Source organism: Melospiza melodia, chromosome 14 (assembly GCF_035770615.1).
Source record: "Melospiza melodia melodia isolate bMelMel2 chromosome 14, bMelMel2.pri, whole genome shotgun sequence".
Classification (NCBI taxonomy): domain Eukaryota; kingdom Metazoa; phylum Chordata; class Aves; order Passeriformes; family Passerellidae; genus Melospiza; species Melospiza melodia.
The window spans coordinates 14,398,500-14,423,487 of record NC_086207.1 but is presented as its reverse complement, the minus strand read 5'-3'; the positions used below and the strand labels follow the sequence as shown (position 1 = coordinate 14,423,487).

General features: G+C 55.2%; 1 protein-coding gene across 1 annotated transcript; it reads right to left on the bottom strand.

Moving 5' to 3' along the window:
* Nucleotides 1-1,681: 1,681 nt before the first annotated feature.
* Nucleotides 1,682-23,084, bottom strand: NDST1 (N-deacetylase and N-sulfotransferase 1). Its single transcript, XM_063168849.1, has 15 exons — nucleotides 23,009-23,084; nucleotides 11,013-11,913; nucleotides 10,001-10,483; nucleotides 9,708-9,795; nucleotides 9,351-9,505; nucleotides 8,152-8,337; nucleotides 7,645-7,773; nucleotides 7,307-7,489; nucleotides 6,879-6,975; nucleotides 6,611-6,734; nucleotides 6,271-6,445; nucleotides 5,607-5,777; nucleotides 4,312-4,421; nucleotides 3,487-3,589; nucleotides 1,682-3,382 (listed from the first exon to the last, which is right to left on the bottom strand). The coding sequence occupies exons 2-15, from the start codon at nucleotides 11,520-11,522 to the stop codon at nucleotides 3,263-3,265; spliced, it is 2,634 nt and encodes an 877-aa protein (XP_063024919.1). The 5' UTR covers nucleotides 11,523-11,913; nucleotides 23,009-23,084; the 3' UTR covers nucleotides 1,682-3,262.
* Nucleotides 23,085-24,988: the final 1,904 nt, after the last annotated feature.

Sequence of the window (24,988 nt, the reverse complement as noted above, 5' to 3'; positions counted from 1 at the left end):
CTGCAGCTGCAGCCTCCAGCCCTGAGCCCAGCCAGGTGAGCTCTGCACCCTGCTGCCACATCATCATCATCATCATCATCATCATCATCATCATCATCATCATCATCATCATCATCATCATCCCTTCCCTGCACTCTGCTGCCAGCATCCCTCCTTCCCTGCATCCCTCCTGCCCACATCTCTCCCTGCCCATGTCCCTCCTGGTCCCTGTTTGGGCTGTGGCACCACCAGCACTCCCTGAGCCCCTGGGAAGAGCAGCCCAGGCACAGCTGTGCCCCCTGTCCCTCCTGCAGACATTTCCAGCAGGGATTCCCTGGCACATCCCAACAGCCAGGAGGACGCAGGACACGTTGGGGCACGGAGGTGGGATGTGTCAGGACGAGGGTATGGGACGTGTCAGGGCACGCTGCAGGATGAATCAAGGTGCAGAGTGCGGCCATCAGGGATGAACTCAACCTCACAGCAGTTTGTGGGCTGGAAAGCAGCCCTCATCATGGCCACTGTGTCCTGCCTGCAGGCTGGGGCTGCCAGGAGCATCCTCATCTGCTCCTCTGGGAGCCCCAGGGAGCTGCTGACAGCCACAAGTGCCCCATGCAGCTCATGGAAGCTCAGAGCTGGGCAGGGCTGCCGTGGGGTCTCTGGTAGGGGGCTGCAGGACAAGGCTGCAGCAGGGACAGCCCAGACAAGCCCTGCAGTCCAGGGGCAGTGAGGGTTTGAGCCTGCTGGCTGCAGCTGCCCAGCCTCTGGCCCTTGCTCAGCCCAGAAAGGATTTTGCCAACTTTGCACATTTTTGGCAGAAGCTAAAAAACATCACTGGTGCCAAGGCAAGGGGAACAGATCCTCCCTCACACAGGGCTCTCCTGTGGCTGTGGGAGGGCAGAGACCTCCTCATCCTCCTGGGCACCCCGGGGCCATGGCATGGGGCTGAGCTGTGCTTATGAACCTGTTAATTAACAAGCAATTAATTCAGGACTAAGCTGAGCACCAGCTGGGCCCACCTGGGGCAGCCCAGGACCAAGATGGAAGTTTCCTTACACATCATCTGGGGCTGGAGGATGCTTCTTCCTGGGCGTGGGGACACAGGAATGGAACCGTGGTGGGTGCCTGGCCAGGATGTGCTCCAGGGAATGAGCTCAGGGAACGAGCAGCCTCCTCTCCTGGGCAAGCAGCTCCATGGTTCCCCCAGATCTCCCCCTGCAGCCCCCTCTCCTCCCTCCACGCGGCTCCTGCGGCACCACACGTCGTTTGTCACTCGGACAGGTTCAAACACAGCCGTCTGGGATTCATTAGGCTCCGTCTCGGTTTCCTGCGGCGCTCGGCAGGGGCCGGCCAGGAAGGCAGCGGGGAGGCGGCAGCAGCAGAAGGGCGGGCAGGCTCGGGCAGGCAGGGAATGGAGCGTGGGGCAGGGGGGCACGGCAATCAGGGACCCCCGGCCCCACAAATCCCTCCCCAGTGCTCAGGCAGGCGGTGCTGGATGCTGTCCCGGGAGGAGGAGGAGGCTGTGGGAGCTGAGCAGCATCCACGGATCCGGGACTGGAGAGCTGCTGCCACCTCGTGCATGGAGAGCGGCTCCCGCACAGCCCCTTCCAAACCCCACAGAGATGGGCCCAAAGGCAGCCAGGACCCCCAGGGGCAGGGCGGGATCACGCCAGCGAGCAGAGACACAGGCAACAACAGCAAATAAAACCAGAGCCCCCCCATTTATTAGCAGTTGGTTCAAGAGGACCCTATAGCAGTGCTTGGGAGCCTCCCCAGCACAGCCCCCGTGGCCCCAGGTGGGCTACAGGGCTCCTGTGAAACATCCAGGTGGGAATGCTGCTGCCAGCAGGGCAGTGAGACATCCACCCCACTGCCCTGGCCCCACTGGGGCAGCACTGGGCATTGCTCCCCTCCCATGGAACTGCTGCCATCCCCATCCACCCCACTGCCCTGGCCCCCTCGGGCAGCACTGGGCATTGCTCCCCTCCCATGGAACTGCTGCCATCCCACACCCTGCAGGGCAGCTCCATCCAAGGGGAACTGTGGGCCCACATCCCAGCAAACCCGTGGTGGCTCAGTCTCCTCTCTCTGCCAGCAATCCCAGGGCGTGGGAGAGGCTGCAGCTCTGTGCAGCCCCACTGGCACAAAGATGTGTCTCCCACTGGGAAACCCTCCTGTTTCCCCTCTGACCTTTGTCCTTGTCATGTCTAACGACCAAAGAGACCATGTAAAACCCTTGGCGTTTAGGTACAAATCCTGGCACTGAAGAAAAAACACCTCCCTGCAAAATGGGAACCCCCCACCCCACCCCCTTAAAACCCAGCATTATTAAAATACTTTCGTTTTTAATATTCAAGAGGTTTGAAGTTCTCTCAGCATTCTTCTGATTGCCTTTATCCCAATGTCTGCTCTGTCCCCGAGCTCTCCTCCATGCCAGGGTGTGCTGGGCACCACTTGGCTTTACCACAGGAAACACCACGTGTGTACAAGAGTGCAGGAAGGGCTTGGGGGTCATGAGCAAACTGGGACCAGTATGCCCAGACCAGCATGCCAGCCCCTTCTCCTGCTAGGCCACATCCCCACCACACTGCCCATGGAGGGGGAGCCAGAGGCTGAGGAGCTGGAATATGATGACAGAGATGACAAAAGAAATTGTGCCCCAGTCTTTGAAAGGAAAATCCACCTTGTTCTCAGCTTTTCCAAGTAGGTGCTGGGGGAATCCAGCAGACTCTCCTGTTTCCTGCCATGAGGCTGATGGCAGGAGTGGGTCTGGTTTCCCCTGTGCTTTGGGTCTCCACCAGCTCCATCCCTCTGCTCCAGCTCAGCAAAGTCACCACAGTGCACCCAGAACAGCTCCTCCACCCTTGGACCAGGAAGTGAGGGACAGCTCTGGTGCTGCTCTCAGGCCCAAGGCAGCTGGAACCCATTTTGAGCAGAGAAAGGGGGAATTTGTGCCACTTCCCTACGCCAGAGCAGGGTGGGAAGTGACGAGGAATTAAAAAGGAAAAATAAAATGAAAGAGATACAGGTGTGAGGCAGGCAGAGAGGCGGGAGCACAGGGATTGCAGAGTTGGATCACTGCTCAGACAACCTCCAGTGGAGCCCTGTGCTCCTGGGGGTCCTCTCCAAGCCTCTGGTGCAGCCATACGCTCCTGGGGATCCCCTCCAAGCCTCCATGATGCTGTGTGCTCCTGGGGTCCCCTCCAAGGCCAGGTATTGCTGAGAACGTCCTGCTGGCACAGGGTCAGCCCCGCTCAGGTATTGCCGGGGGTGGCAGCAGCAGCTACCTGGTGCTCTGCAGCTCCTCCCGCAGCCAGGTGGGCAAAGTCTGCCCCATTTTGTACAGGAGCTTGGAGAGCTCTATGTTATGGTCCCTGTAATAGTCCCGCAGGAAGGAGCGTGACTGCAACGGGAGAGGAAAGAGGAGAGTCAGGGGACCAGCCTGGAGCCCACCAGCCCAGCACAGCCCTGCTCAGGGCCAGCCCAGGAGGCTTTCTGCATACTCACATCCAAATCCATCTCGGGGTACTTCCTCCCTTTGCTCTTTCCCAAGCATTTTGTTTTTCCTCCATCCAGAAGCTGACACCAGAATCCTTTCTTTGGATCAAACCTGCGAAGCGAGAGCTCTGCCTTAGCCCTCTTATCCCCCTCACACCTTCCATGGACATCCTGTCAAGCAGGTCCCACTGCTGTCCAGCCCTGCACAGGGCACTTCTCCAACTCTGGAATCCACAGCCCAGCTAACATCTTGTCATCAACTCCCTGGTACCACAGGACCCCCCTGCAGCTGTGCAGTAAGCAGTCTACCAGGCTCATTCATTGCCCTGATGAAGGAGCAGAGTCTACCTGGGTTTAATTACCATTTTCTGTGACACTTTTGTCCCTGGATGCCCTCAAGTGCCCCACAGCAGCTGGGTGGACAAATACATAGGCAAGCCATGGCACAGGTAAATTATTATTTCTCTCTGGAGGCTTCCCACGGTGGGGTTTAATGGAAGGCTCAGAGCAAGGTGACACCAGCAGAGGTGCCACACAGCCAGCAGCTCCCCTCATGCATTTATGAGGAGATGGAGTGCCAGGGCTCAATATCATCATCTGTGTCACAAATGCTGAAACCTCCTCCACGAGCCCAGGGCTGCTCTTGGGCTGCCTGCAGTGACCTCACTGTAGTGTTTGGATAAGTCTCAGGTGAAAGCTCAACCTCATCAAACTCAGCAGCAGCTCTGTGGAGAGGCCAGGGCTGGGGGCTGCTCTGGGTCCGTGTCCCCAGGGCAATCCAGTGCATGGGAGCAGTGGCAGGGTGGAGGAAGGAGAAGCTGGGGAAGGACTCACGCCAGGGTCTTGTGATAATCGATGAAGTTGGTCACACCAAGGAATTTCTGGACTGTGTCCATCACTTTGGCAGGTTCTGTTCGGAGCAGCTTGCCATCCAGCACCAGGATCTGCAGGGAGCAAGGCACAGGGTTGAGGTGTCACTGGCTCCAGCCCTGCTCTCCTGAGGCAAGAGGACACCTTTAACACACCTTAGATCACCTTGGAGCCAAATCTACCACCAGGACACCTGCTAAATACCAATGTGCCCTGGTGCTCCCTTACACTGGCTGCTGGAAAATGAAATGCAACTAAAGCCAGGGCCAGGACACACCCAGGACAACATCAGAGCTTCTGCTCAGGGCTACCCAACCCACAGGCAGCTGGGATTGCAACATAGCAATTATACTAGCAGCAGGCAACTAATAAGACTTGATAAGGTTAATCAACAGTGGAAAAATCATTCAGGGATTGATCCCATGCTCTCCAGCAGTGCTGCACTGTGTGGGTCACAGCAGGGCTGCCATCCAGCTCCCATTTTCCCTGCAGACAGCCTGAACTACGGGCATCTTCACCAGCTATTTTTGTCCTGTTCAATGCCATGGTGCCACCAGACAGGGCAGCCTCAGGGCTCTGTGGCCAAGAGTGAGGGTCAGTGTTGGGTGACCCTGCAGAGCCACCCACAGCCTTCTGCCCCCACTCCCTTTCAACCCTGCTGTGGCAACCCACACAAGGCCATCACTGTGTGTTATCCATTACCAGGCTCCCTTCTTGCACAGAACCTCTCCTCTGCCCCTTCTCCAAGCACTTTTACTCCTCTCTCCGTAGTTTGAATGGTCTAAGAAAAACAGCTCCCAGGGGAAGGATGCAAGATCTCTTTCCCCCACATCCTTGCGTGGGTGAGGGCTGTAGGACTGGTTGCTGTGACAGTGTTCACAGGGGGCTTAGGATGAGGGAAGAGAGGAGGATCTGACTCCATGTTTCAGAAGGCTTGATTTATTATTTTATGATACATATTATATTAAAACTATATTAAAAGAATAGAAGAAAGGATTTCATCAGAAGGCTAGCTAAGAATAGAAAAAAAAGCAATAATAACAAAGGCTTGTGGCTCGGACAGAGAGCTCACTGTGATTGGCCATTAATTAGGAACAACCAACATGGACCAATCACAGATGCACCTGTTGCATTCCACAGCAGCAGATAACCATTGGTTACATTTTGTTCCTGAGGCCTCTCAGCTTCTCAGGAGGAAAAAATCCTAAGGAAAGGATTTTTCATAGAAGGTGTGTGTGCCAGGTCGCTGCCATCCCTACCTGGTTGGCGTGGTAGCTGCTGAGCCAGCGCTCGATGTGGGTGGCGTACCAGCCCGGCACCAGGCAGCGGCTCTGCAGCGCCCGCAGCCGCGGCCCCGCCTCGGGCCCCGCCGTGATCACCTCGTGGAACGTGTACTTCAGGGCAACCACGTCGTCGTGAGCTCGCTGGTGCTGTCACAGAATCACAGAATCACAAAATCACAGAATTTCTAGGTTGGAAGAGACCTTTAAGATCATCGAGTCCAACCCATGTTCTAACACCTCAACTAGATCATGGCACCAAGTGCCTCATCCAGGCTTTTTTTAAACACATCGAGGGGTGGTGACTCCACCACCTCCCTGGGCAGATGATTCCAGTATTTGACCACTCTTTCCGTGAAAAACTTCCTCCTTAATTCTAGCCTGTATCTCCCTTGGCGCAGCTTGAGACTGTGTCCTCTTGTTCTGTCTGTTGTTGCCCGGAGAAAGAGACCGACCCCCAGCTCCTGCCAGGCAGGAGCAAGGCAGGTTTGTCCCCAGGGTAACCCAATCCTGGGCTGCCCATGAGGTGCAGCAGCTCCCAGGCCACCACAATGCATCCTCATGCATCACATTCAGCCACATTCTCCACATCCCCGGCCAAGCCCACAGGACTGCCCAACCCAGGGGAGGGGCAGAGGCTCACCTGATACCAGGAGTAGGCTCGATCTGCAGGGTTGATGAGGATGGTGATGATTTTGGCCTTGGACAGCAGGGCTGCAGCTCGCCGAGGAGCCACTTCAGAGTCAAAGTAGTTGGCACTTTTCTCAAAGTAGAAGTCAGAGGTGGTGTTGGAGGGGATGGGGAAGAATTCCATGTACCTGGGGAAGGCACAGAGTGAGGCTGGCAGACAGGCACCACAAGACGGCCCCAGCACTGCCCTCACAGGTGACATCTCAGACACTCAGAAGGGAAATCTCACAGCCTGCCTTCCCAAAGTTATGGGCACTCCCCCATAGCACAGTCCCCACAATGCAGAGACCCACCAGTCGATGCCCTTGTGATAGTTGTGTCCATTGAAGAACTGTATCTCCTCAAAGGTCTCTGAGCTGGGGTAGTTGCTGCTCAGGTCCGGGTGCATCCCCAGGAAGAGATAAAGGGCAGTGGTTCCTTTGGACAGACAGAAATAGGGAGCTGACACAGGCCAAACCTCCCTCCAAGCTCTGCTTCAGGGCAGGAGGGCTGACAGAGGCTCTTTGTGGGTCCTGCCAAGCCCCCCAGCATGCTCACAGAACTGAAGGTGAAGGGAAGCACCTGTTTTTTGGGGCCCAATGATAAGAAGCTTTGGGAATCGGTCACAGGTCTTTTCTTTGGACCAAATGTCCTTGTGTCGTTTGTCTTCGCAGGGATCCTGAAACACAGTGTGGAGGATCAGAGACAGAGCAGCCTGGATGGGACCCCACACCACTGCTCAGCCCCTCCAGCCTCAGCAGACACAGGGGAGGCCACCCTGCTCAGCAGGCAGGACAAAGACTGGGCTTATCTCCAGGTCTACAGGACAAACCCCTTTCTGGCACTGCCTGCAGAACCAGCAAGAGGTGAAAAGCCACAGCTTACCCACGGAACCAGGAAGAAATCCAGGTTGGAAGCTACCTGAGGCCCAAAGCAGGGCCAGCTGCACCCCACTACCCTCTCCCAGCACAATAAAAAAGGTCACCCCTCTATTGTAGGCACAGGGGTACCTGCCACAGTGGGTCCTTCTCCTCGGAAAAGATCTGGAAGTATTTCTGTGCCAGCTGCACAGGGGGCAGTGTCTGCAGCTTCAAGTTGGTCCAGGAGTTGAGGAAGCGGACCAGGTGCTTGAAGGTGTACAAGCCCAGGCGGTCGTTGCCATAGTTGGACAGGTGGGTCATGAAGATGCTGATCTGAAGCCAGGACAGAGCAGGGGTTAGTGGAGCCTCACCCAGCAGCCATCCCACAAATGGCCCCACCCTGGCTGAGGACACTGGGGACATCTCCCGCAGTAGGGCCAGGACAGCTCTGCAAGACATCTGTCTGTCTGTCCCTGGGCAGTACTTACAGGGTTCAGGAGGACAGTCAGGAACAGTTCACCCCCGTTGATGATTTTGTCCAGTTCACTGGAGCCACCAGGGTACTCATTGTAGAAAATGGTGTGTGTGAACAGGCCACAGGTTTGCCGGGGGAGTACCTGGGGCAGGGAAAAAGATATGGATGGAACAGGTGGGAGAACCAGGGCAATGAAATGGCCACATGGCCTCCCCCAGGCTTTGAGAGCTGGGTGTCCATCCTTTCACACAAAAAGGGGGAACCTGGCTTCAATCCCTCAGAGGCCAGGACCAGTTCCACTGCCCCTCACCACCCTTGACTTGAATCTGTACACAGAAAGGAAGGATGTGGACAGATGGAAACACCAAAAACCGTCCTCACACAAGCTTCACCCATGCAGGATGAGCAAGGGGGAACAACCCCCTCAAACTGGAGCTGCACAGAAACCACGTCCCGAGGTGCTGGTTCTGGTGGGAGAGGCAGGAGAAGAGAGGCCCCAGAGACAAAGGGCAGCACCCACCATGATGCCGTTGTGGATGAAGCCGCGGCGGTAGCGGGCGGGTTTCAGGTGTGGATATTCCTCCGTGCTCGTCACCCTGATGGACCAAACCTGCTTCCAGGCCTCGTACAGCTGCACGTGCACAGGGTACACGCCCGAGTGGTGGGGGGCCACAGCGTACCCCATGTCTGTGGGGATGCCATGCTCCTGCAGAGAACAGAGTGTGGAATGGGTGACTGTGGAGACCCCAAAATCTCAAACCAATCCCTCTCCATTCCCAGCTACAAAGTGTCTATTTGTGCCTCTGCATCCTCTCCTAAGCCTGGCTGTCTCCACAAAAGGGAGCCCGGGAGCAGCCATGCTGGGTGGACACCCACTCCTCTGTTTCATTCAGACCATCCTCATCCCTGTCTTCTGCTGTCACCCACAGAACAGCCACAGCCAAGCTGTTGTGTGAAGAATGAGGAGTACAGCTATATAGGTCTGCAGATTGGTTTGTATCAGTAGATACAAAACAGCCTGGAAAGTCTGAGCTGGAACATTGCCCATCCTAAGTAGGAAAGGTCTGGTCTCTCTCTAATTAAGCACTTGTAATTATCAGATAATAAATTCAAGTTAGTTTGAAGATCCCTCTCTTAGGCCACAGGATCCAATTATTAACAGGTCTGGCTTTACCAGTTTGGATTCAAGACAGCTGTCAGTCAATCACAGCATGAACTGGTGTCAGTGCCACACAAAGGACAGCACAAGACCAAGCTGAAGGTCAAAGGCTCCCTTTAAACCAAACATGTCCCTGACAGTCCAGCCTGTAGAGGGAGTTTCCACCAGCCAGAGCCTCCCAGCACAGCCACGGCTCCAGATCCCACATCATCACCAGCACACATTCACACGGTGCCAGGCTGAGCATCCCCCTGGGCTGCACCTCTGCATCCCCACAGTTCCAGGCCAGGTGAGCACAGCTGCAGAGCACAGCCCTTGAACAGCCACTGGGGCAGCTCACTGCCACAGCAACTAGTTGGCTGCTGCAGATAAATCCTTTAGCTCTAGTTACTAGAGTACAAATGGATTTACTCACACAGCTGCAACATGGGGGACATGACTTAATGTCACCAGGTCCCTCTGCTCCAGCAAGAAGGGGGTATTCCCTGGGAATCTTCTTTGCTCCTCTTCTACCATCCTCCCCTCACCACAAGCAACCCCACAGGAAGCATTTTACTCACGACAGCGAATTTCTTGTTTAAGGTCATCTGCTCAGCAAGAACCGACTGGTTGTGGAAGAGGTGAGGCTGCATGTGGCTCCACATGTGAGGGAACCACCAGAACTCCTTCACGTAGGACAGCAGCAGGTCATCACCTTCGTCCTCAGCATCAGTACCTGTGGCACGACACTTTCTGTCACCACTGAGCACAGAGAGCTGTGTGAGCAGCTGGGGCAGGGGGAGGGCCAGCCCCTCTTGGTGGCCAGGTGATGGAAGAATAGGGTGGGATGCCTGAGGACTCTCCTACAGCCCAACAGCATCCTCTCTGAGCACCAGCTGTACAGCACCCAGGAGAAGCGGTGCCCTTGCCCTCCTCACCTGTGTGGAAGAATTTCCCTGAGTATCCCAGGTTGAAGGTGAAGTTCGGGATGTGGGTGCGCAGCTCGTTCTGGGTGTCAAACAGTGCCTGGGACAAGGGGAGAGAAAGCAAAGTGTCCTCAGCATGTGGCCTCAGGGACAGCTGCCACATCAGGGCAAGCACCAATGTCCCTGAGCGCTTTGCAGAGGGACTCTCAGAGGGACAAGGGAGCAGGAAAGTCCATCTCTGGAGCACCCCTGAGCAAGCACAAGAGTCCAGCCCTGCCCACCCAGCCAGGAGAGCACAGACACACCTTGACATCCTCCACCTTCATGCGTGTGCCCTCCTTGCCCACAAAGATGTCATCGATGTCCACCAGGATGTAGCGGTCAAGGGGCAGAGACAACCTCTTGCCAGTCAGGAAGGAGACCGAGTCCACAAAGACCAACTTGTGCAGCCAGAAGTTGAGGTTGTTGCCAAAGAGCACCCTCTGAATGCCATCGTGGAGGCCCAGGTCCTGCATCACGGTGGTGTGCAGGGCAGCATCCACGCTCATGTGAGGGATGGACTCAGCTGACTTGGTCTTGGCCAGGAGGACGGGCTCGTAGGTGGAGTGGTTGGACTGGAAGACAGTCCAGTCCTCCCCGGGGAGCACGCCCTTCTCCACCTCGCTGGGCCGCGTGATGTACAGCAGGGGCGACTTGGGGTTGATGCTGCAGTCCTTCAGCGCCAGGTTGGAGTGGAGGAAGAGTGGGAAGCCCTTCAGCTGGGCACTCAGAAGGCTGTTCTCGTTGGCCTGCATGGGGAAAATGGGAGCTACAGGAGATGGGACACTGGGGACAAGGCAGGGGCTCACCAACAGCCACAGCAACAGAGGCAGCAGCTCACCACCCCTTGAGATCCAGGTTCTGGGTTCTCTCTTTCCTCTCTGGAGAATGGGGTGCCCGCATCCCCCTCACACACTCAGTCCTGCTCATGTCCTATGTGCAAAGTGCCCCAAGGCTAGGAGCCCTGGGCAGGAGAAGGGCTGCTGAGCAAAATATCTATTCATGCTTTTGGCAAACCCCAGCAAGGGTCACTGCTAGAAAACAAGTGCTAAAAGCAACTGGACTGATCCCAGAAGTGTGTTTTTTCCCCCCAAAATCTCCAAAGGCCACACAGCCCTTCCAAAGGGAGAGAGCTTCTCTGCTAGAAGCCTGTGCCCCACACCAACTCATGCTGCTTGTAGAAAGCATGGGGAGGGCAAAGTCCCTGTGGGGCAGCAGGACACAGGGCTCACATCAGGCCTGGCCATGGGATTTGGTTTGCCCCTTGTGCCCCCTTACCTTGAAGAAGCCGATGATGCCCACGCCATACTCCACGCAGTACTTGTCCAGCAGCTCCCGGTTCCAGGCGTCCAGGTTGACGTACTTGAGGATGTTCTCGTAGATGATGAGCGCAAAGCGTCCCCGGTCCTTGTCGGTCAGCGTGGGCATGTCCCCCTTGCCCGGGGCAATCTCTGTCCTGTATTTGAAGCGACTCGACTCCAAAATGGCCACAATCTCCTGGCCCAGCTGGGAGTAGAGGCTCTCCACGAACACCAGCACCAAGGGGTCCGTGCGGGAGGAGTCGGCCACCTTGAGGGTCTTCAGTGGCAGCAAGCGGGAAGGGGCGACCTTGGGCTCGTCGCAGTCCAGCCCCGCCACGTCCCCAGAGGGCTCCAAGCCCCTTTTCCACCCATATAAATAATAAGCAGAGACGAAAACACTGAGCAGGCAGAAGGCAAAGAGCAGGAGCAACACCACCTGCGGAGAGAGCTGCCAGATACCCCGCCGGGCCCTGGCCAGCACAGTCATCCTTGCATCCGCTGGGTGAGGTGGGGTCCCTCTCCCCTGCCCGCCCCCTCCCCTCACGAGCCCCGGGGAGGGGAAGAAGCAAGCAACCAACCAACAAAAAATCAGGTAAAATCAAATTGAATACTACTAATAAATTAAAATACTAGCAGGCTGCCTGTGCAGGCTCTCCCCTCCAGCAGTCCGGCGTCCCTCGCCGTCTGCTTCATGTCACCATGGCAGAGGCACCAAGAGTCCCTGTGCTGAGCCAAAATTCTTGTGGTGATGGCAGCAACAGCAGCAGCAGCAGCTCCATGGCCTCAGCGGGGCGAGGGGGCGGCGGGCGGCCTCGGCGTGGATCCTGCTGGGAATGTGGGCATGGCGGATCCCTGCTTCCCCGGCTCCACACGGCACCCTGAGAGAGAGAGAGGGGTGGGATGAGAGGGCAGGGACAGTGCCAACCTGCTGCTGTTGTTTCTGCCAGCCTGACAGCCCCAGAAGAGTCCTCACAAGCTCACTGGCGTGCCAGGGCTTGCACAAGAATGTTGTGGCACCAGGGATGCAGCAGGAGTGCGGCACACAGCCGTGCTGCCGTGGGATCCGGGCTGTGGGTGCACCTGGAGTGCAGGTGCATCACCAGGTGCTATGGAGGGGAGACCCCAGACCCCAGTGAATATCTGGTACCTCAAGCCATTCTTGCCTGTGCCCATCAGGAGCTGCACTCTGCTGAGGAGAATGGGGGGTGGTCTGAGCCCCCATGGCCCAGCTCGGCTGGCAGGGAGGGACACGGGAGGGACATGGGGAGCCTGCCAGCTGGGTGGCTCAATGCTGAGCCAGGAGCCGCCAGCCAAGGTCAGATGGGAATGCAGGAGTGACCACACGGAACCAAAGGGACCTTGGGAATATTTTTGTCTTCCCTGTGAAAGGCTCATTTGAAAAAAGAAAAGGAAAACAATAAGCACTGCTTGCCAGAAGGTGAAGCCAACTAGGGGACAGACTGATGAGGCCAATGCGTTTAAGGAAAAGAAGTGACTCACAGCATTGTCCCCAGATGCATTACCAGTGTTGGGGACAAGGGCAGGAGTCCCTGCTCCTCCCAGGGAGAGCTCCCTGTGCCCTGCCAGCACCGTGGCTGAGCACCCTTCCTGCTGACACCAGCCGGGCTCCTAACAGGATTAAATGTGGCCGGCTGAGCGGCACTGTGGATTACAGGCTGGGGCTTGGCAGGGTAATCCTGTCATCCCTGCCCTTCCCAGCAGCAACTCCTGCTCCAGGCAGTGCTTCCCAACCCTGCCAACATGGCACTGCTTCAGCCAGCCCTCTGTAGGTGCTCCTGGCAGCCAGTCTCCTTGCAGCCTCCATCACTGTCTCCTCCTTCACCATCTCCAGGACACACCAGCAATCTCCCCTTGTTGTCTGTGCTGGGCGTGGTGGAACACTTGGGTTTATTGATTTGTAATTTATTTTTGTGCACATGGATGATCTCCAGGCAATCAAGAGAGATTGCACCTTCTCTCCTTAGCCCCCCTGAGGTGCGTCCTGTCTATTCCACCTCAGTCCTTCTGCCCCTCCAGCATCCCTGAGACAACAGCACTGCTGGGGTTTTGGGACAGGGCACTTCTGCAGGTCTGCTGATTTTAGGGATGTGCTTGTGCAGAGGCTTCCCTGCACCTCCCTGCCTAGGGATGCAGTGAGCTGGGAATGCATTATCCAGCACCTGGCTGTGCCATCCCACTCCCTCTCCATTTCTTTCATCTGCCAGGAGCAGAGGGTGCTGGCAGCTGCATTCCCACAGTGACAGGCAGGCAAATGGCAGCAGTGGGTTTGATGCCAAGCACCAGAGCCAGCAGCTGATGGACAGGACTGTGTGTCCATCCTTGCTCCACCCTCCATGAAACAGGGAAGAGGGCTCTGCATCTACATCACATGCCACTTCCAAGAGCGCTTCATTAGTCCATTCTCTCCTAAGAGCTTTTAATTACAGGTACTTAATGATCAGGCTTTGGAGACAGCATCCCTGGCCAGACTCTGGTTGAGTCTCCCCAGGCTGCCACGTCAAAGCCTGCCCAGGCAGGGGGCCAGCACTGGACCCCCAGAGCAGCCAGGTGAGAGCTGGGGCTGGGATTGGCAGCATCCTGCCCCAAGGACCTGCCAGTGTGGCAGGAAGCAGGCAGGAATCCTGCTCTGCCAGTTCACTGCCAGAGCAAACCCTCCATGGGGAGCATGCCAAGGGCTCTGGGGTGATGCTGCAGGGTGGGGATGCTCCTGCCCAGGGCTTTCCCCTGCGCAGCGGGTGCTGGCTGCATCCTGCCCAGCAAACCGCTGCACAGCCCCAGCAGTGGTGGGAGAGCTCATTGCCAGAGAAGGAAGCAGGTTCATGCCCCAAAGCACAAAACAAGTCCTTGAGACCAACAGCTTTTCTAAAACAAAAACAGAAACAAGATGGTAAAATTTAAAAAACCACAAGACCTGGCAAGGTGACAGCCAGGGTCAAACTTCCTTTTAACCTGATTTTTAGATGCGGCTAAGGTGCCTTTTAAAACCACAGTGGTTATTTAAAAGGCACCAGCTGGAAATGTCAGCCCGAGTCTCACACACAGACCTCAGGCCCCCAAAATCGGTGCTGGCAGGCTCCCATCTCCAGGCAGGTGCTCAGCCACAGCTGCACATCAAGGACCCCGGGAGAAAGAGCCCTGGAAAATGCTCTTTTCTCGTGGGTCTCTGAGCAATGCCCTGGCACAGACGCCACTGGAGAGGAGGCTCAGTGAGGAGGCTTAGCCACTGTGCTCTTAATCCGGCTGCCCTGACAAACACAATCAGCATCCAAGCAGCTTCCCGGCGTGGCTGGGAGCCCGGAGCGCCCCGCGGAGCCGGATCCGACCCCAGGGCGGGCACGGAGCACAACCAGGGGACAGGGAAACCCTTTACTTTTCAAATCTAAGAGAGCTGCAGGAGGAAAGGAAAAATGTTTGAAAAGCTTTTCAAAACACACCCCCTGGTGCAGTTTGGGGATGGTGGTTTCCCCCTGCTCAGAGTTATTTTCCACAAATGCTGCCTGGGGAACCACTGCACCCCAGAAAGTCAGGGAGGCACTAGATGGGATGAGAGGGAATGAAACCATCTCCACTAGTGGCTTACAGCACTCTTCCTTTAAATTCCAGTGAGACTTTGCAGAGATGCAATGGAAGGATTGAATATAAGCAAGGAAGTGCAAACATATCTGGAGGACAAGGAAGGGTCAGTGATCCCAGAAGACAACCACAGCAGGGTTTGATTTATTGGGGGGTGGAATAGGTCTGACTGCAGGTGCAAGCAGTGAAGATCAGGCAGTTCACAAGTCCCATATGTTGGATAAATCAACTGTCCCAAGCCCATGGCTCAGAAACAAGAGGAGAGCTCAAAACCATGGGTGTGACAGAGCAAGAAATTGCTCACACATTTCCTTTGTACTACTTTGGAAAGGGTGGAAGGGGAAGAGCAGGCATCCACTGTCATGCAGAAAATACTTCAAGATTCTGTGCAAGAACCTTGGTCCACAATTCTAGGAGCTCCAAAACCTCCAACATTCAACCCACAGAGATGAAGCCACATCCTAAACATCCCAGCCAGATGGGTCACCCTGCTCCTCTCCTGCTGGCACCCTTTGGGTGGGCATCCCTGGTTATCACTCCTCATCAGTGCAGGGAGAGGCCCACCACCGCTGATTAATCACCTCCTCAGCACCGTGCCAGCTCCACCTCTCCATGTGAGCCAGCCCTGGGGGTTAAGCATGGATGGAGGAGGATTTAGAGGCAGGATGCTAAATTGCATTGCACAGCTCAGGGATTTGCAATCACTCCTGCTCGCTCCAACACTTCCCTTCCCCTCTCCGACCACTGCAGGGAATGTGGATGGATCAGCCTCACCTACACATCTGCTGCACTTCCCACTTGAAAGCAAAAGGCTACTGGAAGGTCTAAATTTGGCCAGGCTGGGGATCAGGTCCCCAGCAGGTGGATAGTGCGTGTCCAACCCCACCTTCTGTCTCTCCCACACCTCAGGAACCCCTGCCAGCATCCCCAGAGATCACCAAGTGGTGCCCTGCAGCCCTGGGAATAAGCACTACCTGTAAAAGATGCACAAGAGGCAGCTAAATTATTATTAATAGGTTTAAGTTCCCTCTAGAGGGAATCCCCTTCACTCACTGGTAATATTTAGAGGGCTACAGATCTAAAACCACTGAGCTAAGCATGTCCTTAGAGAGGAGATTAATGCCATCACATTATTCAGGAGACAACTGCAAGCTCAAGACAGGGGAGGTTGCTTTGAAAATTAAAAAGTAACTGGCATGGAAAAATGGCCTTTAAACACCCACCTCTGCACTGCTGCCTTTATCAGCTCTAAATGACAGTGATCCCAGCTGTGACTGGAAATATCTGCAGGCAGCTGGAAGCACTGGCAAGGGAAGAGAGCTATCTCAGGGTGTGAAGGACCACTGGCTGTCCCATCTCCTCCCTCCCCAGCCACAGCTGGACCCACTGACCAAGAGAAGGCACAATCAGGAAATGATCTCCTTTATTGTGGTGCATGGTGGGGTGATGATCCCACCAGGATGCCCCTGGAGCTGGGGCACAATCCCTGGGTCACAGGAGATGAACCATAGCAGCCCAGGAAGAGAAACCCAGCAAAAAAACACTGCAAAACCAAGGTGATTCCCATGTTCTGACAGCCTGGATGAGCCTTTAGGACGGGCCCAAGAGACCTGGACAGCTGTAGCGACATCCATTTGCCTCCTGCCAAGCTGCAAAGCCTGGGTGTCTGGGCAGGAGCAGACAGAGAGGGGAAAACACAGAGAAGGACACAGAGGAGCAGAAAGGAGCTTGTCCCAGTCACCCACTTGCCAGAGGTTTTGTAATGCCAGATAAGGAGCATCTTAGTAGTAATTACACAGGCTGCTTAAGTGCTTTGCAAACAGTAGTTACAACCTACCAGGGAGAAAAACACCTTGCTCTGGGAGAGGGACAATCCCTGTGCTCCTTTCCTGAGGACACCAGCCTCCCACCAGTGCCCAAGAGGTGCCAAGTTAAAAATGGACAAGGGCAGCCCCAGCAGCTGCCCCTGGGACAGGCAGTGACAGGCAGCCACTGGTGCTGCTCCCACTGCAAACACACATGGCTCAGCTTCTCCCCTTCCTGCACAGGCTGGGTATGACCAGACACAAGGCAGTATCAGGAAAACTCATCTGTGATTTATAAAGTCGGGAGAATTTCCACCCCAGGGGGACTTCAGCAGGGAAATCCTCCTTTTTTCTCAGATCTTTTTTGTTAAGATCTGATTTATAGAGCCTGGTCAGAAATGAGCAGTTGGAGCATTCACCTGGATTGCCGAACTAAGCTTCATCCTGACACTCACTCTGCTCTGGAAATAAACCTCTGGCTTTGCCTGCCCACCACCTTCCTGTTCCTGGGGGAAAGAAACCAATATGAGCAATGAGAGCAGTGAAAGTGGTTAAGAATTTTCACTTTAAAAAAATTTATTTTTAGTCAAAGTGTCCAGCTCTGGAAGAGGCATTTTTTTCACCCACAAAGCCCTGTTAGCACTTCAGTTTTACTGCAAAAGATAAAAGTAATGTTTTTCTCAGGTTTTCTTCAAAAAAACAATCATGAGAACAGCTCATTGCCTGCAGAGGGATGAAAAAGCAAGGTTCAGTGTGTGTGACATGTATATGCTGAATTTTTAGGGAAGAAAAAAACCTGAATTTTTTTTTTTTTTTTAAATCTAAAACCCTAAAAACTGGGTTAAGTTTCTGGAAGCCCACGATTAAAACTTTTCATGGCAGAACAGCTGGTAAGTCCAACTGGTGGGTTTCTAAGACTAGTTCTAGCAAACCCCACATCTCAAACCCACATGCCAAGGTCCTGTCCCTGCTAATCCCCATCTCCCACTCTGTTCCCCAGCCCCATCAGTGAGGCTGTACAGAGGAATCCTCTGCAGAGGTCACCCCATTTCTGATCCTGGGGCAGCAGTGGCTCCCACCCTCCTTGTCCTCAGCACTCTGATCTGGACCAGCACCTCACCATCTCCCAGTCCCCACATTAAATCGGTCTCCTCCACAAACTAGGCCAGCAATTAGCAGCAGTCATTAGTTTTCCTATGCCCCAGGGGCACTGGGGTTGGGCAGCTGATCCCTCAGCACTGATGATCGCCAACACCACCCCAACAAAACACCCCAACACTCCACAGCCAGGTTATGGTTTGTGTTTGTGCCACTGCAGCCCCCCCAAAAAAGCAGAAGCCCTTCACAGGTGACTCCTTCTCAGGGGTGTTTTTTGTCCTTGAATCCTTGGGAACAGCCTCGGAGCAGAGCTTGGGGAATTCTCCCAAACCTTAATTGAAAGAGGCGCTTAACGAGGAGAGTTTCTTTTGTCTGTTAATTGAAACAGGTTCTTACCGACAAAACTCCCCATGAATTTTAAGTGGGTTCACAGGGGGAAAAAATCCACTGAATGAATTGGGTTTTCCTGCTCCGAAATGTGCCGTGTCGGTTCCTGTGGCTTTCCAAGCACCCAAGAGCCTTTCTGGATAATCGGGGTCTGAATCCCAAGCATTTTAAAAGGGAAAAGAATGAGGGGAAAATAATCTCACATGCATTTTTATATTTCACTGGAGAGGCAGCCTGCCCTCTCACAGGCAGGTCACACAAGGACTCCTACCTAAAAAACATGGACTGAAAACCCCTCGATGCCACCTTTTGCTGCCTCTGACACTTGGCTTGGGCAGACTTTCCCTGCAGAGATGCTGGTCCTGCCACGAGCGTGAGGCTGACACTGGATCTCAGAGAGCCTTGAGGCAGCAGCGATTCCCTGTGCTCAGCCATGGCAGCACTGCCAGCCCCACAGGATGGGCCAGCTGCTTCCTTTTCTTGACAGCTTCCCAAGCTGGTAGGAGAGCAAGGAGAGCAGAGCCACCCTGCCAGCTGTTCAGGGGAGCACAGGCTGCCCTGTGAGCGCTCACCCAGCCCCAAACCAGCACTTTTGCAAAGCAGAATCCATAAAACCACAGCATGGACCAGCTCACACAGAGCAACCAACCCCCTCTGCCAGTGCCCACATTCCAGAGAAATCCCTGCAAGGATGGAGCTGCTCCCTCCTCCCAGGGGCTCCCCGGGATGCTCCTGTCACACCACATCCATCCTGCCTGATGTCCCAGTGCTTTGCTGAGCTGCCTCTGACCTCCACTTTGCTGCAGACACTGCCAGGAGCCCAAAGCAGCCTCAGGGCCCCTCAGCCAGCATTGAATGAGGGGTCAGGGCAGCCCCTGCCATGCTGTTGTTCCAGGGGGGGCTCCCGGGGGGCAGGTCCTTTGGGAAGGGCTGGGCAGCACACACTGACACACAGGCAGCAGCTTCCAGGGCCAGCACGCTCCAAGGTCATGGCCAGGACAGGCTGGAGGTCAGATCTTTTATTAGACCAATGGACACAGTTGGAAAAAGCGACACATTTTGGCCGCTGAGGCATTTCTCAGCCCCAAGAGCACATCTGTTTTTTCCTAAAGGTATTAGTTAGGCTAATAAAAGACATTACCTCTGCATGTAAACTTTGTCACCCTTCAAATGTACCAGAGGCTGCAAGGCTCAGCAGCTCAGGGAAAACACAGGGAGCAGGAACAGAGCACAGCGGACACTTGTGAGATTTGTTTTGTTTTCACCCCCTAGAACATCACTGGCAAAGGCAACACTTGCCCCCAACAAGCAACTGAGCTGCCTCTTGCCTCTCCTATTTCCAGACCCAGGTCTGAGGGTGCAGGAACCTAATGGCATGTCCAGGATAAGTATGTTGCTTTGGTTTGGTTTCTGCTCTAGCAGCAGCCCTATCCTCTCCTTCTCTGCAGGGGCTCCAAGGCAAGTGAATGCTCAACCTGTCATGCCCCACCTGCACCAACTCCTCCCCTCCTGGCCTCAATCCCACTCTCTGACGCAAATCCATGAGACCAGCAGTGCACCAGCACAGCAAGGGATGGATCAAGGTTGATGGAGGAGACTGAAAATGGCCTGAGCCACTGTCCAGGCATTGACAGCACTCAGCCATACTTCAAAACTGTGGCTAACACTCTTTAATGCATCCCCTTTCTTTAGCCTAGGGCTGTAGGCCTGTACAAGGCTGTGAAGATGCAGATAGTGTTGGAAGGAAGGGGAATACTTGGTGGAGTGCTGACAAGTGGCTAAAAGGTTACTACTTGTAGCCCTGTATCTGGATACCTGCACCCAGGTGTCTGGGTTTTGCCAGACATGGGAAGCAGAGCCAGGACAGCAGCAGGCTACCCCGAGGAGCAGCAACATCCTAGGGGCTACCATCCTTCCTAAGCATACCCAGAGCTTTGGGGTGAGACACACATCTCCCCGTGAGGCAGAGGGAGCTGAGCTGGACATCCCTCGCTACATCCAACCCTCAACATGCCCAAGCTCAGAGACAGGAGACACTTCTTCCCTGCTTTACATTAGCGAATGTAAATTTCAAGATATTTTGGGTTCCCTGGCAGAAGCAGGGCAACAAGACAGAGGTCCTAGAAGAGAGTCCTGACCTTTCCAAGACATCCTCCAATTCCACAGCTTTCACCAGACCAGTAGCAGGGCTGAACTCACGACATGCCCACTCATTAATACCAGAGCAGTTCCTCTTGGGATACCTCCCATTTAGGGATCTCTTGGCCTTACTAAACCCCTTTAGGAAGGCTTGTGCCACCTGAAGGTTGTGCAGAAGGTAGTGTCCTGTTTCTGGAGGCTGCAGCAAGGTCCTGCTGGTTTTGGAGAGGGCATGGAAACTGAGGTGCTCCCAGTGGCAGTCCCCTGTCACTGGCCACAGTCACACAGGGATTTACAGCTCAATATTGATCAGTCTTCTGCCATTACAGACAGTGGCTCTTGCAGGAAAACAACATGAATCACAAGCTACAGGCCACCATCTCTCCGTGTCTGCAGGGTGAGAGACCCATCCAGCCCTTCCAGGGGTCTGGCATGAGGGCTGTCCAGCTCCTCCACACCTGGGGACAGAGGGGGCACAAGGGCATCATCTCCCATTGGCACCTGCAGACTGGGCACAGCCCTCAAGGCTCACAGGATGGTCTCCAAGAAAGCAGCATCCTATTTTCCCTTCACTGAGGTCCTCCTGCCCCTGTGTCAAGTTCCAATACCACCAACATACACGTGACAATGGCACAAAGCAATGCCACCACCTCAGCCAAAAACAAACAGGGAAGTCAAGGGCTGTCCTGAAGTTGGAAGGGTTGGAAACATCAGTGAGAGACTGGCAGCCCCTGTCCTCTGAGGCCATGAAGCAAAGACAAGCCACAGAAACGTAGTATCTTGCTTCTCTTGTCTGGAGTCCTAACTTTATTCTGGCAAGCTCTACCTCAACAGCCAAAAATAAAAACACAGCTCATTAATGTACATCTAGAAGGCAGAATTACACAAAAAACCCCTTTTAAGCGAAACCCTCCATGACTCTGCCCCAGAGTACAAAGAGCCAAGAGAGCATCTCCATCTCCAGCATGCAGTCAGAAGCTGGGCAAGATGGGAAACTTGGTGAGACCACAGCCCTCCATCCTCAGCCCAGCACCCAGAGATATCCCAAAATCAAACCTGCTTACAAAAGCAGGCGCTGATGGTGACACTCTGCAGCAGGGACACACTCAGCTGTGCCATACTTCACCATGACACGCTACTGAAGAAAATATTAATCATTGCCTCTTCATTCCAGCCTGGGTTTTGACTTATGAGGTGTCTTCTTCCTTCAGTTTAAATTACCACCAACAGCGAATTAAATACATCCTGTTCTACAGTACTGACAGAGACACACAGGAAGGGGGGAAAAACCCAAAACAACCTGTCAGGAAAAGTCTGTTTGCCTGGATGCTGGTGGCATGGATTTTCCATGGATTTTTTTTTTCCAAACAAAATCATATCAGACAACCAGCTTCCCAAAGGCACAGGAAGCGGGAAGGGCTTTGTGTGTGTGAGCTTCACCAGCAGCATCTGTGTCCTGTGCCAGCAGCTCTAGGTTGGAAGGGGCAGATTTGGGGGGCTGTAGCTGGTGAGGTGTCATGGCATGTACTGGGGCTGGGCAATGGGTGGCATGGGGAGGTCCTGGCTTCCCCATATCCACACATGGATGCCCCAGCCATGGAGGGGCACTGGGAAACATGAGCTTCGCCTTCACTATCCTTGCCCAAAATGAACACTGACACAGGCAAAGGGAAGATGCTCAGTCATTTTGCCAGAGGCCACCAGCATTGGGGTTTATTTTCCTGCCATATCAAGCCCCGCACGTTTTTTCTATTGTTTAATTTCCTTCTTCTCCACCCACGGCAAGTTCACTCAGAAGAGAGGAACTTATTTCCTATTGAATTTGTCCTGCTTGTTTTATTTGGAAAAGGGCAGCTTCCTCAGCTGTGGTCCCCATGTGCAGCTGAGAGGAGCAGGCAGGGGGCTGCTCACCTCCCCATCTTCACCAGCCCAGCCCAGTAAAAACCACAGTCGAGATGTGAGTAACAAAGGTGCTGCTTTGCTGCAGGAAGAGCTGCTGATCCAAGGCTGCCGGTGACAAAGGGGCACTGCAAGGCGCCGGTTTCCCAGCCCTGCAAGCGCCGTTAGTGGGAAGACAACCATCCCATGGTGTGCTGGGGCAGCAGCTGGCTGGGATCATGAGATGGAAGAGTCCCGGTGCTGGGATATGTAGGACTGCAGTGCTGGGAGGGAGCATCAGCCTCGACAGAAAGCAAAGTCTTCCAGGTGATGCCAAAGGTCGCCCAAGCTGGTGTGGCTTCTGTGCGGCCGGGCATCAGGGGCTGCCCCCATCTGCCTGGTGCGGTGGTAGAGGCAAGCCCAAAGACTTGGGGAGATAATACACACAGCAATGCACGAGCGGCCCAGGAGCTCACCGGCGGGGGAGAAAATGCCAGGACCTCTTCAAGAGGGGGTGGTGAGGTGCTCCACAGGAGCACCAGCCACGCTGGGCCAGCCGTGCCATGCGCAAGGTGCGCACCTCCAGGTGTCCTGGCCGCGCTGCCCTGGCTCTCCGCTCCCGCACGGTTTTATCCACCTCCACTCGCACTGCTCGGCAGCGGGGACACCCCAGGCCGAGCACCCGCGCCTGGCACCGTGCTGCAGCCTGGCCTCGGCTGCTCCCGGCGGTGCCCGGAGCGGCGGGGCCACGGCAGCCCCGGGCACGGCGCGGCCTCGCCGCCTCCTCCGAGCCCCGAGACCCCTCGGCCTGGCGGGGCCGCGGTTCGGCTCGGGGGGCTCCCGCCGGCCCCCCGCTCCACCCGGGCCGGCTCCTCCCGGGGGCACCGGGCCGTTCCGCCGCGGGGCCGGGCGGGGTGTGCCGCCGTTGGCGGGGGACGGGAGCACCGCCGGGCCCGGTTCCCGGCGCAGCCCGGCCGGGGCGGTGCGAGGCCCGGCGGGCCCGGCCCGCGCTGCCGCCCGCCCGCTCCCCCGCCCGCCCTTTGTCTGCGCCGCCGCCCCGCTCGGGCCGTACCTGCCGCCGCCGGGCCCGCTCCGCTCCGCTCCTCTCCGCTCCGCTCCGCCAGGCCGCCGCCGCCCGCTCCGCCGGCCCGGCCCCGCTCGGCGCGTCCCGCCCGCCGCCCGGGCAGGCACCGCCCCCGCCGCCCCCCGCCAGCACCGCCCGGGGACCGCGCGGGGCTCCGCGGCTCGGCCGGAGCGGGGTAGCCCGGGACAGCGCCGGGGGCAGCGCGGGGCTCGGGGCTGCCCCGCCCGCCCAGCGCAGCCCCCGCTCCGCGCCCCTCCGCGCCCGGTGGCCGTGAGCAGCCGGGCGGTAATCCCCCGGCGGGAGGGCTCAGATCCCCGCGCCCCGGGTGCCTGTGATGATCGTGGTGCTCGGCGATGCTCCCGCCAGGCCCCCGCGTTCCCACTGTTTGCCGGGATGAGCACGATGGGGTGTCCAAAGGGCATGGCCCAGGCTGTGTTTGGTGTAGCTGGGGTGTCAGGCTCCTACCCAGAGCCTTTTCGTCCTTCCCCCAGTGTGCACACACCCTTTGTGTCAGATTTCTAAGGCCGGTCAAACCTGAGGTTGTCCCCAGCCTCCTGCCCATCTGCAGAACCCAGGTATCATTTCAGGGTGCTGGGATCACATCGTTTCAGCTTTTCCTCCCTGACTTCAAGATAAGCTCAAGGGCCACATCCAAGTTACTGGCTGGCTGCCCCCAACTTGCATGCGCACAACACAAAATTCCCTTCATTCCTCAGAGAGGGGGGAAATGAGCTGCTCCATTCCTGCCCTGCCCTTGGAGGCTGCTGGCGACTGTGCCGGCATGTGGAGACACGCTCAGGTCCAGAGTTAATCACCCACTCGAGCCGCCCAGGTCTGCCTCACTGCCCGCGTTAGAAGAGATGTGGTGCATTAAGACAACCCTGTCCAGCCCATGGGGACAAGTTTCATGTCCAGCCCGTGGAGATGATATGTGGCAGAAGGTCTGCTCGGTTTGGTTAAGGCAGCATACCCTGGGAGAGCTTCCGACTGAACAAGAGTCGAGGAAGCAATTTCAATCAAATGCAACAAGCAGATAAACAAACAAAAGGAAAACAAGAAAGGAAATTGAAGGGAAATAGACACAAAGAATGGCAGACTATTATGGTTGGAAATTTTCTAAGTGTTCATTGAAGTCAAAGACTTATTATCCTTAAACATTTCACTTCCCTCACAAGCATTTTCTCTGAAGATCCCTGAATATTTTTCAAATGCCAAAGTTACTTGAAAGCTCAGAAAACAAAAAGGGACAAACAGCAAGTTTTTCAACTGTGAACTGCTGTAAAGGGTATTAAAGGGATTATTTTTTTTTCAGCCTTAAATGATTTGCAAACTCAGCCTGAAAAAAGTATCTCCCCTGGGAACAGCATTCTGAGGCCACACTAACCTCCGCCAGAGGAGATTCATGCACAAATCATTGAGCAAAAAGCCAGCAATGAGTAATCAAAGGCACGCACCAAACTCCAAGAACAATCTGCAGAATCCACAGTCTCAAGTGGTAAAGTTTTCCACTGAATAATTTCTTCTGAGAAAAAGGAATTTGTTGAATTCTAGGTCTTCTAGGTCTGGCATTTGTGAATATCTTTTTTTTTTTTTTTTTTTTTAAGAAAAAAAGACTCACTGGAAACAGAAGACTGCTCAGAAAGGCACTGGGATTTATTAATACCAGCTTTGCCATTTTACATGAGTATCAGGTAGCTTTTTTTTCTTGCCTGTCTTCTGTTTGCAAACACAAAGGAAACCAATTCCTTTCCTGCGTGCTTTAAGCTACAGGCTCTTCTTCAGCACATCTGTCAGAAAGCAGTTCAGCAGCTTTCCTCTGCATTGTTTCCAATTTATTAATCAACACTTCCAGCTCCCTACTGAGTTACAGCCACATTATGGTCCCCTTGAAGTCCATGGCAGCACTTCCACCAACTTCATTAGGACCAGAAACTCGCTCTTGAAGTCTCTGCCAATTCCTTAAGTGCT